This window comes from Euprymna scolopes, chromosome 14 (assembly GCF_053919585.1).
Source record: "Euprymna scolopes isolate OS-2025 chromosome 14, ASM5391958v1, whole genome shotgun sequence".
Taxonomy (NCBI): Eukaryota; Metazoa; Mollusca; class Cephalopoda; order Sepiida; family Sepiolidae; genus Euprymna; species Euprymna scolopes.
The window spans coordinates 23,434,195-23,452,897 of NC_136495.1; the positions used below are offsets into that span (position 1 = coordinate 23,434,195).

General features: G+C 35.1%; 2 protein-coding genes across 7 annotated transcripts in view; one reads left to right on the forward strand and one right to left on the reverse strand.

Annotated features, from left to right (window-relative positions):
* The window catches only part of LOC145292910 (uncharacterized), a 69,570-nt gene extending 66,914 nt beyond the window's left edge, over window positions 1-2,656 (reverse strand). Inside the window, exon 1 of one of the 6 annotated variants that reach the window (XM_080139057.1) lies at window positions 2,433-2,610. The gene's annotated coding sequence lies outside the window, so the exon portion shown is untranslated. Of the gene's footprint in view, window positions 1-1,845; window positions 2,057-2,432 lie in introns of those variants that run through there. The other 5 variants (XM_080139056.1, XM_080139052.1, XM_080139055.1 and 2 more) reach the window with 5 other exon arrangements.
* Window positions 2,657-13,753: 11,097 nt separating this feature from the next.
* LOC145292911 (ruvB-like 2) overlaps window positions 13,754-18,703 on the forward strand; it is a 32,958-nt gene continuing 28,008 nt past the window's right edge. Inside the window, exon 1 of the mRNA XM_080139058.1 lies at window positions 13,754-13,823. Coding sequence (XP_079995184.1) covers window positions 13,815-13,823 — 9 coding nt within the window. The 5' untranslated portion in view covers window positions 13,754-13,814. The remainder of the gene's footprint in view (window positions 13,824-18,703) is intronic.

Sequence of the window (18,703 nt, forward strand, 5' to 3'; positions counted from 1 at the left end):
GCGCCCGACTCTCTCTTTAACACCGTAAGTTCAGGAAAAGATGTTATAAATAATAAACTAGACAAAATACTGTTAGAAATTCGCTCAATATATGTTACCGTGACATAAGTTGACATATATTTGGTGTTTTTTTAATAGTATTTTGTCTAGTTTATTATTTATAACACCTTTTCCCAAACTTTCCATGTTAAAGAGAGTGTCGGGCGCCATTTTGAATTTTCCAATACATCGGTAAACACTGTATGTTTTTCGAGCTGAATAAACATGTTACATTGAATAAAAACACAAAAAATGTATCCAGTTTGGTAGGAAAGTAACTTATCTTGCCTTTGATAATATTTATTTGTTATATATTTGTTTTTTTTACAACTTTTTCGAATCTATGTGTACAGTAATACAAACCAGGTTAAAGTACAGAATAGGTACAAAATACCCTTCCCTCCCCATGTTAAGAATGGCTTTTTAAATAATAACATTATTATTTAGCACGAATCAATAAGTGCACTTGCACTACTAAAAAAAAAATCGTCGCAGCTTTCTTTTTTTGGTACTAGTGCAGTGCACCACTCACTAGTACCAAAAAAAGAAGGTAAAACTATACAAACACCGTGACAGCGAATTAACCCTAAACCTAACCCTAACCCTAACGCTGTCACGGTGTTTGTATAATAATACCAAAAAGAAAGCTGCGACGATTTTTTTTTTTTTTTAATGTAACAAAATTGATAACATTAATAGAAAATTTAGTCTTTACGCGATTATTAATAGAATTGTTTTTGTTTTCATATCATAGTTTACGATGCTAAAACAAACGAACAAACGATATTTGCATTAAATGAAATCATTTAAAAACAAGCTGCGGCAACTACAGGATTACTACACTTTGATCTTGACCCGAAAGCTAAGAACGTCTTGTTTGAAGTATGGTCTCGTGACAATGGTAGACACTACACTAACGCCTAACGGAGGATTGTATCATTACAACAGAGCCACTACTACAGTACTACACTACTCTTTCCTGGGCAAATAGTTGGTATCAACTATGGCACTTGAACAGTTTAGCATTCTCAAGCAAATTTAGAAAGGGGGTTTGTTAATTCTACAGAACTCTTCTTAAATGAAAACAATTAATATGCTAAACTGCACTAATGTCCAAATTATTTACCTTTTTGCCAGGTGTGGCTTGGAGAAGTAAGCGCAAAAATATGAACGCACTCTAAGCTATAAAAAAAAAAAAATGCCCGAGTAGCCCCATCGGTATTCCCGATAGGGCGCCTCAAGCGATTAGCAATAAATCGACCCCATTCTCAAAGATAAATAAACAACGTAGTTTTTACTTTAAACAGATACCAAATCGCCATGAGTAATAGGAATTGCGGGTTTGTTTTACAATACAATACGTCATAATAAAAGTTATAGTGTGAGTTCGGATTCAGACAGATACAAAATCTCTTAATAATATAGATATATAAACAAAATTTAAAAAAAAAAAAAGCAGGTAAAATAGGTTATCTTTTAAAAGTATTGAAACGGAAATCATTCTGAAAGAGACAGGGAGGGTGAGTCTTATAATGTTAATGTTGACATTTGTTAACCACAAATTCAAGCCAATATGACAATACGTTAATCCAAAATTGTGGATTGATTTTTTTTTTTTTTTTAATCTCTGGATTTAAATTATTATTAATAATAATAAAAATCCAAATAAACAAATCAGACAGACAGAAGAAAAAATGGAGTGTGGAAATAAGTCGAAGAAAATTGGCCGCTTAAAATTCAATGTGATAAAATCAGAAATCATCGAATTATTTATATTAAAACAATAAAGTAAATAAAATATCCTACCTTTCTTATTTCATGTTAAAACCAGGATTTTAGTGGGTTTGTTTTGTTTCCTTAATGTAAACAAGAAAAAGGCGATCAAATACAGTTAATTCCTTTATATCAATTTCATGAAATGAGGTTGATTACAAAAAACAAAACAAAAAAAAAAAACGCAAAACTTCCTCCAACGAAACGAAACCGCGTCTCACAGGTAGAGATTATTTTTCGGTTTAATTTTAAGCCAAGCAACCAACAATTGAAATAAAACTTATATTTATTTATTTTTCTACGATTACAAGTCAACATTAAAAAAATACTCTGAAAATAAACAAATAAATAAATAATTTAAATTTAAAGAGGAGAATCATTTTACTAAATATAAATATCACGCACGCAGTCACGCACTGACCAAAAAATCACGCACTTCATGAGCAAAAAGTTAATCTAGTTCTCCTCAGCCACATTATGCAAGACAGAACAAGAAACCATTTTTTATTCACAAAAGGACTATCATTTTGAGCAAAATTGGGGAAGGTGCGACGAACACCCCATAATTTTATTATACCATATTTCTTCAAACTGAAACATAATTATCAAAGTATACTTACGCAGATATATCTGAAAAGTCTTTATTAATGTTTGTGCCTATTTCCATTCTATGGAGGCCAGGCGCGAACGCAGACCCCACAATTTTATTATACCATCCCTATTTAAGTTAAAACATACTTATCAAAGTATCCTTATGTACATCTGTATCGAGCTGCTACTACTACGAGACTAGGCTGTATTCTCACCTTAGTTCTCTCTTTCTCCCTACTCTTTTCTCTTTTCCTTCCTTTCTTTTTATACGTCATCAGAGGTTCCAGCCAATGAAAAGCGAGAACGGTTTACGTGGGACATTCGAGTGAAGGAAACGTCCTTACTTCCACGGCGACTAGAGACAGAATACATGCCTCACTCCTCAGCTCCCGTTAGGTCGCCAAGAGGAGCATTGAACATTAATACAGACTTTACAAAATGCACTGTCTTTCTTTGTAACCCGAGTTTCGGGAAAACACACATATATATATTGGATATATAAAACCTCATGAATTCATAACAAAGTCGCGTTACACATCCTCATTTTTATAAGAAGACAATGTCTTCTTTTACCAGTATTTCTTTCTATTTCAGTGCTCCAATTCTCCCTGTTATCGGAGGCGCCCCGAAGTGGGAGCCTACCGAAATGGTGACCTCTAATTAGTACCCATGTTAATGTATGGTAATAATACCATACATTTATATCAAAAACACTTGTAAACGTTTTCTTTATTTTTAAATTTTTTATTTCCATACTTTGTGGACCAGGTGCGAACGCAGACCCCACAATTTTAATGAACCACCGTTCTGCCATACCCATTCCTGTGTCTCGATACATCTTCTATCATTATATGCAATCAGTTTTTTAAAATAGTCAACCATATAGGAGCCTATTCGTGACCACACACACACACACGCACACACACACACACACACGCACACACACATTCAGCTTTATACATATATATCTATCTATATATATATATATATAGATAGATATATTTGCAAAAATCAAGACAATAAAATATAAAATAAGAACATCATATGGTATATTTCCTTGTGTGTTACAATTTTTTCATAACCATTTGGACAAATTTAACCATTTAAACATAATATTATTGAAAAATATTCCAAAAATAGCTACTCTTCAGACACCAAAATACATTTGTCATATATCTATGAATATATTCGTAATTCCTATTTTAAGAGAACAAGCAGTTTGGACTCACCTCGTTCATCCTCACTTTATTTTATTTCTTTTTTTTTAATTTTTTGATTCCCTTTGAATTGAGTAAATATCCCACTTTCGTATTTCTTATTTTCCGATGATATTTTTACAATTTTCTATTTTTATATTCATTTAATGTTCTTTCTATTTTATAATTATTTTTTCTCTCTGATTTATTTATTTATTTACTCCCCAATTCTTAAACTACAACTTTCAGATTTTAGTCTCTATTTATATGTCCATTCATTTCTATTATATTCATTTTTCAATTTGCATTAGTTTCATATAAATTTTTACTTACATATATTTGTTATTCCTTTTCTCTTTTATCTGCTATTTTTTAAGAAAAACTATAAATTAAAATGTTTATTTAAATAATTGTAGTTCATCTTCACCTCATACTGGTTATGTAATTAATTAAGTATAATGTAATTACGTATAGCTTTTAAATTATTAACCTTAACTTCACGTTTGCATACAATTTCAGGAATGAAACAATTGCCTTCCCATGGACATTCATTAGATATGCTACAGTTACATTTTACCTCAATATTTAATGCTCCTTATTCAATCCTATTATTCACTATAATTAAAATATCTGCAGTAGAACAACATTGCCTAAATCCGTACTGTCGGTCAGAGAGATTAGTTTTTGCAAGGTGCTGGACTAATGCTTGATTTAATGTCTCGATGATTTTAGCAAAGAGAGGCAGAAGACTTATAGGGCAATAATTGAGCGAGTCAGTCCTTTCATCAAAATTCTTGTACACTGGTACCACAGAGACTCTTTTCCAGCTATATGAGAAGCAAGATTCGTCAAGGCAGCTGTTGTAGAGTTTGGAAAGTACTGGGGCTAGCTCAGCTGAGCATTTCTTAATCAGTATAGCAGGGATGAGATCAGACCCACACACCTTGGAGATGTCAAAATTTTTATGATATCATGGACATGAGAAGGTGAGGTGACTTTCAAATCATCAAGTGTGGCTTCAGTTCGCGTGCCATTCATTACTTGATGTGAACATTCAATGTTGTATTTTTTTTTTTTTACAAGGAAATCACCACTTATCAAGCCCTGGAGGCCACTCGGGGGATAAGGGTTATTGCATGTATAGTAATCAATGGGATAATATCATAATCGCTAGTAACGCAGATCTGATAAAGTGTCTTATTTAAGGGGGCCGTTCATAAGGAACTTGTTTATGTTGGACTTGAAGACATCTAAGTTGTAGTCAGGTGGGAAACATGCAAATGGAACAGAGTTCCACAGGCATGCACTTCTAAGAAAGAAGCTTTGTTCATGGAATCTACGAATAATATTTTTTAGATGGATACATCTCAACACCTTAAAACCAAATTTAGATCAGTTTTGCATGTAAATTTAATGCAAAAGGATCAATTTCAAAGTCATTCTAGCCTTTTATAAGGCATTTGACCCCCACCTCCAAATTATTTTAATATTTTATGCAGAAAAGTTATATCCGTACTGTATTGCACTTACATCTTAACCCTCCTGACATCTAAAATATACAGAGATTGGGCACATTAACTATTCAGCAGATATATAACCTCTACAAACTAACCCAGTAGCACTAACTAACCACACGGGGTCGCAGAAATACCTGGATTAGGACCCAGGCACAGAGCAAACCCTCTCAGTGCTGACGGACCCAGTAGATCTTCCCAGATCATCCGTCTAGAAGAAGGAAAACTTTGCAACTAAACCAAAGGGGAGGGAGGCCTCTTCAGTCTTGGATGACAACCCTCCTAGAGCTGGTGACTCAAACAAATTACTGGTTTGCAAACCTAAACTGCTTAAGGAGTAGATAGGCTCTGTCTATCGCCTGGCTTCCATACTCCTTCTTTGCCTATTAGTCAGGCACAGAGACGATATCACAGTGATTCAACAGAAACACAGTGGTAGATCTTGTTTCTTGTCTATGGCAATGAACGCCATTTTCCCAACTCCCGACATATCCCACTCATCAAAACTGGGCACTTGGGAGTGCTTGAGTACCACATATGCCTGTGCAATTAGATTGGGTTGACCTTCTTCTGATGGGTTGAGGGTACCGGATTGACCGTTCCTGGCTGCTGTTTCCGACTGGTAGTACAGGTGCCCTAACTCTTTGGTAGTGCTTAGAGCGGCTTCTCCATCAACAGTTGTATAATATCGGGTTATTTGTAGTGCCATGTCGCGCATGGAAAGGGACCCTGCACTCATCCCTGTGGACTTTCCTGAGGCAACAATCCTAGTTGAAGAAAGGTCAGCTGATGGTCTACTTGTGTTGCATGTGTGATACTCTGCATAACCTCCTGTTCAGCTCCCCTTTACCTAAACTGAAACTCTTTAAAAAATATGATGACAGTACAATCTAAAAATAAGCTTAAACCAGGCTTAAGGTCAAACAAATCCAATTTGCCTCCTTCCTTGAGGCTTGCATTCACGAATATCCGTGGGCTTAGAACTAACTTAGCTGATGTTGAAGCATTTCTCCTACCAAATACCCCGGATATCTTAGCACTAAGTGAGACTAACCTACACTCCTCCATCCCCTCTAACTACTTTAACATGACTGGATATCTCCGATTCTGTTGTAAGGACTCTGACAGACATATGCACGGACTTGGAGTTTACATTCGTAATACCCTTCCCTTAACTAGAGAAACAAACCTAGAATCGGACGATCAAGCCTTTATGTGCTTTAGACTTAACGTACAACACAACATTAGCTACTTTTATTTTCTCTACCACTCTCCCTTGACCCAGGACTGCACCATAATAAACAAAGTCTCTGACAGCATAGACACAGCACTGTCCCTCGACACTAGCACACAAATACATGTATTTGGGGACTTTAATGTCCACCACAAAAACTGGCTTAGATTCTCTAATTACACAGACGCAGCGGGTAGCACAGCACATTGCTTCTCTATATCTCACTCCCTATCAGAAATGGTTACGTTTCCAACCCGTTTCCCTGACCAGCAAGAACAATACGCATCACTTCTAGATCTGTTTTTGACCACAGCTCCTGATGATTGTATAACGAATGCCGACAGCCCACTTGGGAACACTGATCATGCAGTGATAATTGTTGAAATCGCCCTAAACTCTAGAGCCAAAACTGAAGAGCCAGTGCTCAAAACAACGAGATATTATAAAAAGGCTGACTGGGAAGCCATCAGAGATCTTATCAGAGATGTCCCATGGGAAAATATTTTTTTTCTTCCTGCTGAACAGTGCACAAATGAGACCACTGAATGGTTCAAAACTGCAATAGAAGCACATACCCCCAGGCGGAAATTTTATAGCAAGCCCCACTCTCCTTAATGGTTTACTTTGACTTGCACAACTGCCATTGCCCAAAGGCAGCATGCATACTGCAGACTTAACCGACAGTTCAAACAGACAGAAGTATATAGAAGCTAGAAATAACGTTAAGAAAGAAATTCGTGACTTCTGGAAAATCTACAACAGTGTAGTAAATAATGGGCAATCAACAATTCCTCCACTAACCAACAATCACGAGGTTGTTTACTCAGCAACCGACAAGGCTAATATGCTTGCCAATTGGTTTGCCTCAAACTCCACACTGGACCCTTTCAATCACTCTCTACCTGACTTTCCTATGTGGACAGACGCCATGCTAGATGATCTGAAAATCACTTCTGCTCAGGTGCATGTTATCATAAAAAACCTTGACACTTCAAAGGCATGTGGACCCGATCTCATCCCATCTGTGCTATTAAAAAAATGCTCAGCTGAAGTAGCTCCCGTTCTCTCCAAACTATACAACAAATGCCTTAATGAATCTTGCTTTCCAGGCTGTTGGAAAACTGCTTCTGTGGTACCAGTATTCAAGAATTCTGGAGAAAGAACGGGCCCATTAAATTATCGCCCCATTAGCCTCCTCCCACTTTTTTCCAAAATATTTAATCATGCTCTAGTCCATCACCTTACAGATGCTAAACTTCTGACTGACCAACAATATGGATTTAGACAAGCCTGTTCCACAGCAGACATCCTCACTGTAATCTCTGAACCTATATACCACTCACTGGACAAAGCCAGGGAGGGCAAAGTGGTAGCTCTAGATATATCTAAGGCTTTTGACAGGGTATGACATGAGGGTCTCCTAATGAAAATTAAATCATACGGTATCACTAGTAGAATACTAAACATAATTAAATCCTTCTTAGATAAGAGAAAAATCCAGGTTGTCCTCGACGGTCGTACATCTAAACAATATGATATAAATGCGGGAGTGCTCCAAGATCGATCCGGTAGATATCTCACTGCTGATGCTATTCTCTATCTATATAAGAGCCAGGTACGTCCAAGGATGGAATACTGTTGCCACATCTGGGCAGGAGCTGCTAGAAAGGACTTGTCCTGCCTTGATAGAGTTCAAAATAGACTTCGTAGCCTCGTAGGAGATGTCCTTTTCTCCTCCTTGCAACCTCTATCTCACAGAAGAGATGTTGCGAGTTTGTCTCTGATGTATCGTTATTTTCATGGAAAGTGTTCAACTGAGCTTCAATCTATGGTCCCCCCTCGCCAAACTTTCACAAGAAACACTCGTCTAGCTGTAAACACTATCAATAATTTCCCCCACTCTTTATCTGTGCCTAAACCTAAACGTAGATTCCATGAACAAAGCTTCTTTCTTAGAACTGCACGCCTGTGGAATTGTCTTCCGTTTTCCTGCTTTCCGGCTGACTACAATATGGTTGTGTTCAAGTCTAAAGTAAATAAGTTCTTGATGAGCCGTTCCATTTAAGTTATCAAATTTACCAAATTTTCATTACTAATCATTACTATATTGACCAATTTCTACTGTACACTCTTTAACCCTTATCCTTGAGTGGCCTCTGGGCCTTGATAATGTGGTGATGCCTTTGTAAAAAAAAAAAAAAAAAAAAATACCTTGGACCTCTGTTGTTCCTAATATTCATAAATGACCTCCCCGACAAAATTGCCTCTGAGATGGGTATATATGCTGATGACACCACACTCTATAACAGGCATTGACAGGAAAACAAATGAACACATATCTAAAGAAATGACAGAAACACTAGAGGATGACCTCCAATCTATAGTGCAATGGGGACAAAAATGGATGGTCATGTTCAATGCCGCCAAGACTAAACTAATCTCCTTCAATAAATACAAGAAACCTTCTCTACCACCAATAGCAATGGCCAATGACACTTTATCTGAGAGTACATCTTTCAAACTCCTTGGCCTAACGTTCACAGGAAACATGAGTTGGAACAATTACATTGAAAGCATTGCCAGGGCCGCTGCAAAGAAGGTAGGTTCTCTCTACCGTGCTAGAAAATTTCTAACACCTGAAAGTATCCTGTACCTCTATAAGGCCACCATTCGCTCATGTATGGAGTATTGCTGTCATATTTGGGCTGGTGCATCTGCTACTAGTCTCTCGCTCCTAGACAAGGTTCAAAAGAGAGTTGCCAATCTGATAGGCCCTGAACTGGCATCTAAGCTTCAGCCTCTGTCCCATCGACGAAATGTTGCATCTCTCTGCCTGTTCTGAAAGTATTTTAATGGAGAATGCTCTGACGAACTGCAAGCACTTGTGCCCCCACGACTTAAACATTCTCGACAAACCCGACAGGAAGCTAAATCTCACCCCCACACAGTAGAGATCCCTAGATGTAAAAGATCTTTCTATTTTTTTTTTTTTTTTTTTTTTACACAGTGATCACCACTTATCAAGGCCCGGAAGCCACTCAGGGATAAGGGTTATTGCAAGTACATTACATTAGTGAGGAGGTTTGCTGATATGTTTACTTAAGGGGGCGGTTCATTAGGAATTTGTTAACATTTGACTTGAAGACAACCAAGTTGTAGTCCGGAGGGAAGCAGGCAGACGGAACAGAGTTCCACAGGCGTGCAGTTCTAAGAAAGAAGCTTTGTTCATGGAATCTGCGTTTTGATTTAGGCACAGATATAGAGTGGGGGAAATTTTTCACAGTGGATTCAGCTAGACGGGTGTTTTTCGTGAAAGATTGGCGAGGGGGGACCAGAGATTGGAGTTCAGATGAGCATCTGCCATGGAAATAACGATAAAACAAGGACAGGCTCGCAACGTCTCTTCTGTGGGAGAGAGGTTGCAGGGTAGAGAAAAGGGCATCCCCCACTAAGCCACGAAGTCTATTTTGTACTCTGTCAAGGCAGGATAGGCTGTTTTTAGCAGCCCCTGCCCAGATATGGCAACAGTATTCCATCCTTGGACGTACTTGGCTTTTATATAGATAGAGAATTGCATCCGTAGTGAGATATCTTTTGGAGCGGTAGAAGGATCCCACCATCTTTCCAGCGACCTTGGCAACAGACCTGATGTACGTGTTCCATTTCAGATCAGGAGTAAAGGTCAAACCCAGAAGCTTGTCAAAACACGGGGCCTCACCCAGACGAGAGCCATCCATCACAATTGATGCCAGATGGGGATCAGAGCGTTGATGATGTAAGGATAGGAGTTTGGTTTTGGATGCATTAAAGGTAACCAGCCACATCTTCCCCCACTGAACCACGCGCTCGAGATCAGAGGAGAGAGAATCAGAGAGAACTTTGTCATTTAAAGCCTTTGATGTGTTGCCGTAGATGGTCGTGTCATCAGCATAGATGTCAACGAATGATTTAAGTATGTGTTTAGGGAGGTCATTGATGTAGATCAGGAAGAGAGTTGGGCCCAGGATTGACCCCTGAGGGACTCCAGCATTTATATTGCAGGCCTCCGATTTTTGTCCATTTACCACTACCCTTATGAGCCTATCGGAGAGAAATGATTTAATGATTGAGAAAACATTTCCAGTTATACCGTAGCTGGAAATCTTGTGAAGTAGACCCTTATGCCATACCTTGTCGAAGGCCTTTGATATGTCGAGAGCAATTGCCCTAGAAAGGAAGCCTTTGTCAAGAGATTCACTAATCCTGTGGGATATAACCGTCAGCACATCTGCGGTAGATCTTGCAGAGCGGAAACCATATTGTGTGTCACTAAGAAGGTTATTCCTGCTGAGGTGGTTGACTATTTCTCTATTTAATATAGATTCCAGCAACTTACTCATAACACACAGGAGACTTATAGGTCTGTATTGAGAGGGAGATGACTTATCACCTGAATTCTTAAATACAGGGCAAACTGATGAGGTCTTCCAGGGAGTCGGAAAGCACTTCTCCTTAAGGCAGCACTTAAATAGTTTCGTAAGTATGGGAGCAAGTTCTGGTTGAAGCTTTTTTAACACTATAATAGGGATGCCATCAGGGCCAGTTGCTTTACTGGAATCTAGGTTCTTTATTAGCTTGGCGACCTCATGCACGGATATTTGTATGTTACCTAGCTTGTTCTGTGTTATAGGAGGAAATATGGGGAGTTGATGGCCTTCGTCGCATAGGGTAGAATTAGCTGCAAAGTTCTTTGCAAATAGTTTGGCCTTGTCTGACGCTGACGAGATGACCTGTGGTCCATTGATAATGGTTGGGATAGAACGCACACTTCTGTTCAGGATCCTATTTGTTATTTGCCAAAACTGGTGGGATCCAAGCCGCTGATCAGCTACCTTAGATTTAACAGACTGGGCATATAGCTCTCTTGCATTTTTTCCAGCAGTTTCTTCCCCAGAACCGCTAGACTTTGGAATTCCATTCCGGGTCCCTGCTTCCCCAACTGTACTGACGTGCAGAAGTTCAAGTGTAACGTGAACAGACACCTTGCTGCCCAAATCCCTACATAGTACCCGAGTAGATGTTACCCCTCATAGTAGCCCCCTACACCAAAGTGGCAATGTGACTTGTTTGGGATGAAAATATAATAAAAAAAAAAATTTTTTTTAAATAAAGCAATATTCCTGTCTGTTCACATAGTATACATCATTGCAGATGTATTCCTGCACGTCACAAATTGAAAACGAATATCGAAAATAAAACAAAAATACAACTTATACGAAACCATTCAATCATGCCAGACATTTTGTTTCAAAGCCCTCTAGGAAACTATGCAAATCTAAAAAAAAAAAATAAACAAGCTCCAAAACTGAAACGTTATACAAATCAATAGAAAATTAAATTTGCTTGCATTCGGTGAATGTTATTTGTTGTATTTTTTATTTTTTCGTCAAACTTTATTTTATTTTATTTTTACAAGGGAGACACCACTTATCCAGGCACGGAGGCCACTCGAGTATAAGGGTTAATGAATAAGATAAGGGTGGTAATTTAGTAATCGTTTATTAGTGTTATTGAACTTTTTTGACTGTCTCTTTTTTGTATTGTCTCTTTTTACCGATATTAAGTCAATTTCACACCCGATATTTTAAAATCTTTTAGAGAATTCATTTATGCTAGATATTTTAAATTCTCTCATAGTCGAGACTTTTTTTTTTTTTAATCTCTATTTATTGAAGCAGATTTCTAACCTAATACTAACCTAACCTTAACTGGCAGCCAATCGGACTTAGGGTTTGTGGTGGAAAAATTTGTTAACTACTTAAAACGCTAAAATGACCCGGAAATAGGAGATCATTTTACGTTAAATTTATATACATATAGAAAACTAAGCCCTCCGCTCTAAATTCTAAATGTCTTTTTTTTTTTTAATTTTTTAAAGTTGTTTGCTTTAAAAGAGTAGAATCGCATTCAGGGGAAATCAGTGAAGCGTGTTAATATATAAAAAAATCTTATTCTTTCTGAAAAATAAACACCGTAGTAATAGCAGTGTCAGAAATTTCGTGAAAATAGTGAATAATTCCACCCCATCTTTCCAAGCTTATAACTCCTCGAAAAATGTAATTCAAGCCCTAATTTTTTTTTTTCAATTAAAGGAGCAAGGACCAAGGTTTTATTAAAAAAAAAACAAAAAAGAAAACAATGTGTTTTTTTTTTAAAAAGGTTTTAAACTTCGGACTTTACAGGTAAATTTCTAAAAAAGCGATTTTTTTTTTTGTTTTAAATTTGAATATATTATTTATTGACCTTTTCTCTTCAATTTGTGATATATAAAACTCCCCGACATAAATTAATTATTTACTTTTTAATAGACATTTCAAAATGAGAGGCGTGAATTATTCGACCCCCTGTCTTTCCAAGCTTATAACTGCAAAAATGTAATTCAAGCCCTAATTTTTTTTTCAATTAAAGGAGCAAGGACCAAGGTTTCATTAAAAAAAAAAGACAAAAAAAAAAAACAATGTGTTCTTATAAAATAAGGTTTTTAAACTTTGGACTTTACAGGTAAATTTCTAAAAAAGGGATTTTTTTTTTTGTTTTAAATTTGAATATATTATTTATTGACCTTTTCTCTTCAATTTGTGTTCTCGGCCTTCGGGCCGGGATCAAAGTGTAGTATCTGTTCTGCAGATGCTGCACTTAAGATAATTTGTACCAGTCAATGGAGGGGAAACCCTCTATACTGGGACAATTATTATTTTTGATAACCAGAGTGCCCCCTTTTTGCCTACTTTTAGGGGAGCTGGTTTTTACCCCACATTAAAAACGGCCTTGTGCCTAATTTGCTTTGGTGGGGAAGCAAATAAATACTTTCTTTTTTTTTTTTTTTCAATTTGTGATATATAAAACTCCGACATAAATTAATTATTTACTTTTTAAGAGAAAGTTGAAAATGGGTGACACTTGGGGGGGGGGGGTGAATTAAAAAAAAAAACGTTTGTCTAAAATATTATATTCGGTTTATTGGAAAGAACATAAAATTTCACATTGACCCTGAAAATATCGTAAAAATAGAATCAATAGAAAAATTTTGATAGATTTTTAAAGTTTAAAAATTGAAAAATATTGAGTTCGGAAAATTCATTACTGTTTTAAAAAAAATATATTTCTATTACTTTTAAAACAACTGTAATAGTTTATTTTGGAAGTATAATCCATAAAGAAAATAAATAACCCACTTTTAACAGAGAAATTACGAGATTTTTATATTGTATTCGCAGTTTCGTGTTAGGGGTGTCAAAAATTCCTACAAAAATTCTGATACTGCTACCGTAGTAATAGGCAATTATTAAAAACACAAATTAACCGAAACGAAATTTCTCCACTCTGAGTTTTTGTAAAACAGAATTATCCCCCTTGAACAAAGGACTCTTTAAACTCTTTAATTTATTTTACTTGTCTATCGTGTCAAGTCCGAATAAACGAAACACTATGTCAGCGGTAAGTTTTAGACCTGATAAAACAATAATACACGTTTATAGGCCTTTAATCTTTTTTTTTTGTTTTATTTCATAAATTTCGTGTATCACTTCTATTAGGCATTATAATTCCATTTTTTATTGATCGAAAGTTAAAATGTATTTTTTGTAAGAAACGCAGTTACAACCATGTGCTTTCTGGTACTCATGCAAAGAGTGATCCGTGCTGAAATAATAACGTTATTATTTAAAAAGACATTCTTAACATGGGGAGGGGAGGGTGTTTTGTACCTATTCTGTACTTTAACCTTACAGTTGAATAAAAAAACCTATCATAAAACTTTAATCAAACGTGAAAATACGATTTAAAAAATAGCGCGGATCACTCTCTGCATTAGCACCTGCTTTCTTTTTACCTCGATTATTATACACCGAAAACGAATTAATTTTATGAAACAGAACTGATCGTTAAGTTTTTGTTTGTAACTTTAATATTATTTTTGCTAAAATAAATTCGCATGTTAATGCATTTAATCATTTGAAATATCAAGTGTGTACCTTCTAAACTTTTCATTTCATACTCAAGTTTTGACTTGTTATGTTCTCATTTTAACCCGTTTCAAGAATTGTATTATAGATATATTATATATTTCGATGTTTTCTTTCTTTCTTATTTATGTAATTATAAATTACTTGTGTTCCTATATTTTTCTAATCCTAAAATAAAAAAATAAAACAAACACACACACACACACACACACACACACACACAAAACATTTTCTTTTCAATACGTTTCCATGTTAACGACACAAACAATGTAACAGATCACGATTGCTGTTTCCTTTTTTATTTCATTTTTTTTTTTTTTTATCGTCATTCAGATATGAATTGTATTTAATAGAATGAATATGCTTCGGCAAGTTAACCATAGAATAATAATTTATTTGGTGCTAATGCAGAAAGTGATCCGCGCTATTTTTTTAAATCGTATTTCCAAGTTTAATTAAAGTTTTATATGTTTTTTTTTGTTTTTTAATTCAATTGTAAGGTACAGAATAGGTACAAAACACCCCTCTCCCCATGTTAAGAATAGCTTTTAAAATAATAACGTTATTATTTCAGCACAGATCACTCTCTGCATGAGTGCCATTTTTTTTTTTTTTTTTTTAATAATTTATGGAAAATATATTTGCCTCAAAGGGATATAGATGCTGTGTACCGTTAATGAATGGGTGAATTTCAGTACTTATGGAGAATCCAGTGTCAGTCAAGGAAATGGTCGAAGCAGTTTACGATTTAAAATCAACGAAAAGATATAAAAAGGCAGACAACTCTCAGCATGCGAAAAACTAGGTTATAATAATAATAACTAGCAGGACCTGTGGAAATTCCAGAGTGCCATCTTTCATATGTAATATATTGCTGCTAGGCATTCTGGGGGCGTTTAGCATGAATGAAGATACCAGCATATTATTCTAGTTCTTTTGTTAAAACTGTATCCCCCCCACCTACTAAAATAAGAACTTTGATATATTGTCTGCGCTGATTATTTCATTATAAACACACCAATCAATTAACTCACATTTCATCATTTTTGATAATTCTTGGATATGTTACTAATTTCGATAATCATTTTTTCATAATTTTAACTCACATTATTGGCCAACCTTATTAAAATAGGAACTTTGATATATTTCCTGGACTGATTATTACATTACAAACAAACTATTCAATTAACTCACATTTCATCATTTTTAATAATTCTTGGATATGTTACAATTTCGACAATCATTTTTCATAATTTAAACCAAGATTATTGCCCTCTCCTTACTAAAATAATAACTTCGATATTTTGTCTAGGCTGATTATTTTATTGCAAACACACTAATCCATAAACTCTTATTTCATAATTTTTTCATAATTCTTGGATATGTTACCAATTTCGTCAATCATTTTTCATAATTTAAACCAACATTATCACCCTCCCTGTACTAAAATTATTACTTTGATATATTGCCTGGGTGGATTATTTCATTACAAACACGCCTATCAATTAACTCACAGTTCATTTTTCATAATTCTTGGATATGTTACTAATTTTGAGACTTATTTTTCATAATTTTAATCCACATTATCGCCCCCCCCATTACTAAAAAGATTTTGATATATTATCTGGGCTTATTATTGCATTACAAACACACCAATCCATTTACTCACATTTCATCATTTTTTTTTTATAATTCTTTGATATGTTACTGTTTTCAACAATCATTTTTCATAATTTATACCCACATTATCGCCCTCCTCTTACTAAAATAATAACTTTGATATATTGCCTAGGCTGATTATTTCATTACAAACACATGAATTAATTCTGGGTATTCTCATAGTATATATGTTCCACCTATCTTATCCAATCCCGGATGCTGGCGCATATTCTGCTAGAATATATCTCCCACCTATCTCATTCGACCCCAGGCGATGCTGGATATTCTGCTAATATGTTTTCCACCTATCTCATTCAATCCTGAGCAACGCTGAGTATTCTCCTAGTATATGTTTACACTTATCTCATTCAATCCCAGGACTGACTTCATGTCTCCCACCCCACTGTTAAAAATATACATTAAGTAATGTCTAAAATGTAAATGGTTGCAACCATTTCCGGGACTGACTTCATATCCCTCGCCCCACTGTTAAAAATATATATGAAATAAAGTAATGTTTAAAACATAAACAGTTTCAGCTGATTTCATATCCTCCACCCAACTATTAAAAATATACATGAAATAAAGTAATGTTTAAATCATAAATGGTTTCAGCCATTTCTGGGACTGACTTCATGTCCTCCTACCCCATTGTTAAAAATATACTTGAAATAGAATAATGTTGAAATCATAAACTGTTTCAGCAGCTTTTCGAAATTAATACATAAAAACATTAACATGGTTAGGGATTAGGCAACCATTACTTCAACATTAATTCCTGAATGTAGTATCAGTTTCAGCATTCCAGTGACTTTACCCCCCCCCCTCCTCCTTAAGAAGAGTTTTTGCAATTAGTGCCATGAGGACATTAAGGACGAAAATAGGAACTTAGGATTACTTGATATATTTATGTGATTTTTTGGAATGTTACAAAAAGCCCCTAGCGTGTACTAATCCATTTATCTGATTTTTTGTATCAGCAGTACATCCATGTGATTTTTGGAATATGACATCTTATGTCAATGCAGTACATGCATAAATATATTATATGAATCTTTTTTAACAGAAGATAATGATGTCCTCACCAGAAGTTAACACGTCAGACTATCATTCCCCCTATTCGAAAAGGAGGAGATTATGCCTGGGATCTCATTGAACACTTACAAAATCCATTAACTCACATTTAGTATAATCTATATATTAATGCGATAGCGTGTGTGTTCTTCAATCTCAACCAATGAAATTTGCCGGAAAGCCTGACACACAAAAGAACACATGCTATCGTATTGATATATAGATAATAATAATACATCTGTGCTTGTTCAGAAAGAGTCGACAGATCGATTTTATTTAATGTGTCATTCTAAGCAAAAACAACAGTACCTATTTTGTCATGTCGGAAATAATAACAATAATAAAAATAATAGTAATATATCCAAAAATTACGAAAATTCATCAAGTAGGAAATTAGGTACTCATGCACTTATTGATCTGTGCTGAAATAACGCTATTATTTAGAAAATCATTCTTAACATAGGTGAGTGTTTTTACCTATTCTGTATTTTCACCTAACAATTTAATAAAAACATATCGTAAAACTTTAATTAAACTTGAAAATACTATTTAAAAAATAGCGCGGATCAATAAGTGCACTAGCATTGAAAATTATTTATGAATTATAATTAAAAGTAATTTTCACAGAAAATGGGAAATTGCATTTTCTCTAGATGTAAACACCTTGAAGATTGCGAATATAGAGAACATACTTATCTCCCTTTTCGGCACTTTAATGGTGATGGATTTTTTTTTTTTTTTACCAAAAACGCAATAGCAGTTGTTCTACTCCATGGATTTTCATAATTTTTGGATATATTACTATTTTCGACGTAGCAATTAAGTAAGTACTGTTGTTTTGGTTTAAAACGACATATTGGTAAATTTTTACGACGTGCCCCAGCGTATTATAAACATCCCAACCTCCCCATGTTAAGAACGGCTTTTGTAATAAACACCCCCCCCCCAAACCTCGAAAGCCATTCTTAACATGGGGAGGTTGGGGGGGTGTATTCAAAAGTCGTTCTTAACATGGGGAGGTTGGGGTGTTTATAATATGCTGGGGCACGTCGTAAAAATTTACCAAAAGATCAATCTATCGAATCAATCTAAACAAGCACCAATAAATCTAACCATCAAAACAATTTCTCGCTCACATATCCCTATTTTGAAGTTGTAGTGGGTTGCCATCAGAGTATTGTTTCTCTGGTATCAAATAGTTATAAACAAGGTTTTAAGTTTAATTTAGACGGTCTCAAGAGAATATAAATGATTGCACATGAAAAATAATCCAAATAAAATCAACTTTTGATTTCAATTCAACTTATTTGATGGGTTTCAATAATCAAATAAAATTTCTAATTTTACTTGATATTTAATTTTCATTTATTCCAGAAAATATAAAATTTTCTGACAGTTCTTAGTATAACGAAAAACAAAACGAAAAAAAAATGTTAAAAGAACGAATATGTAACAAATAAATGTTATTAAAGGCAAGATAAGTTTTTAGTGATTTAACTTACTTTAAAGTATTTATTCAGATCGAAAAACAGGTACTGTCGAGTGTTACGTGAGAAAAAAATGGCCGACATGATAGGGTTACATCTTTGGAGTCTCTATAATCGTTCAGAAATATAAAAT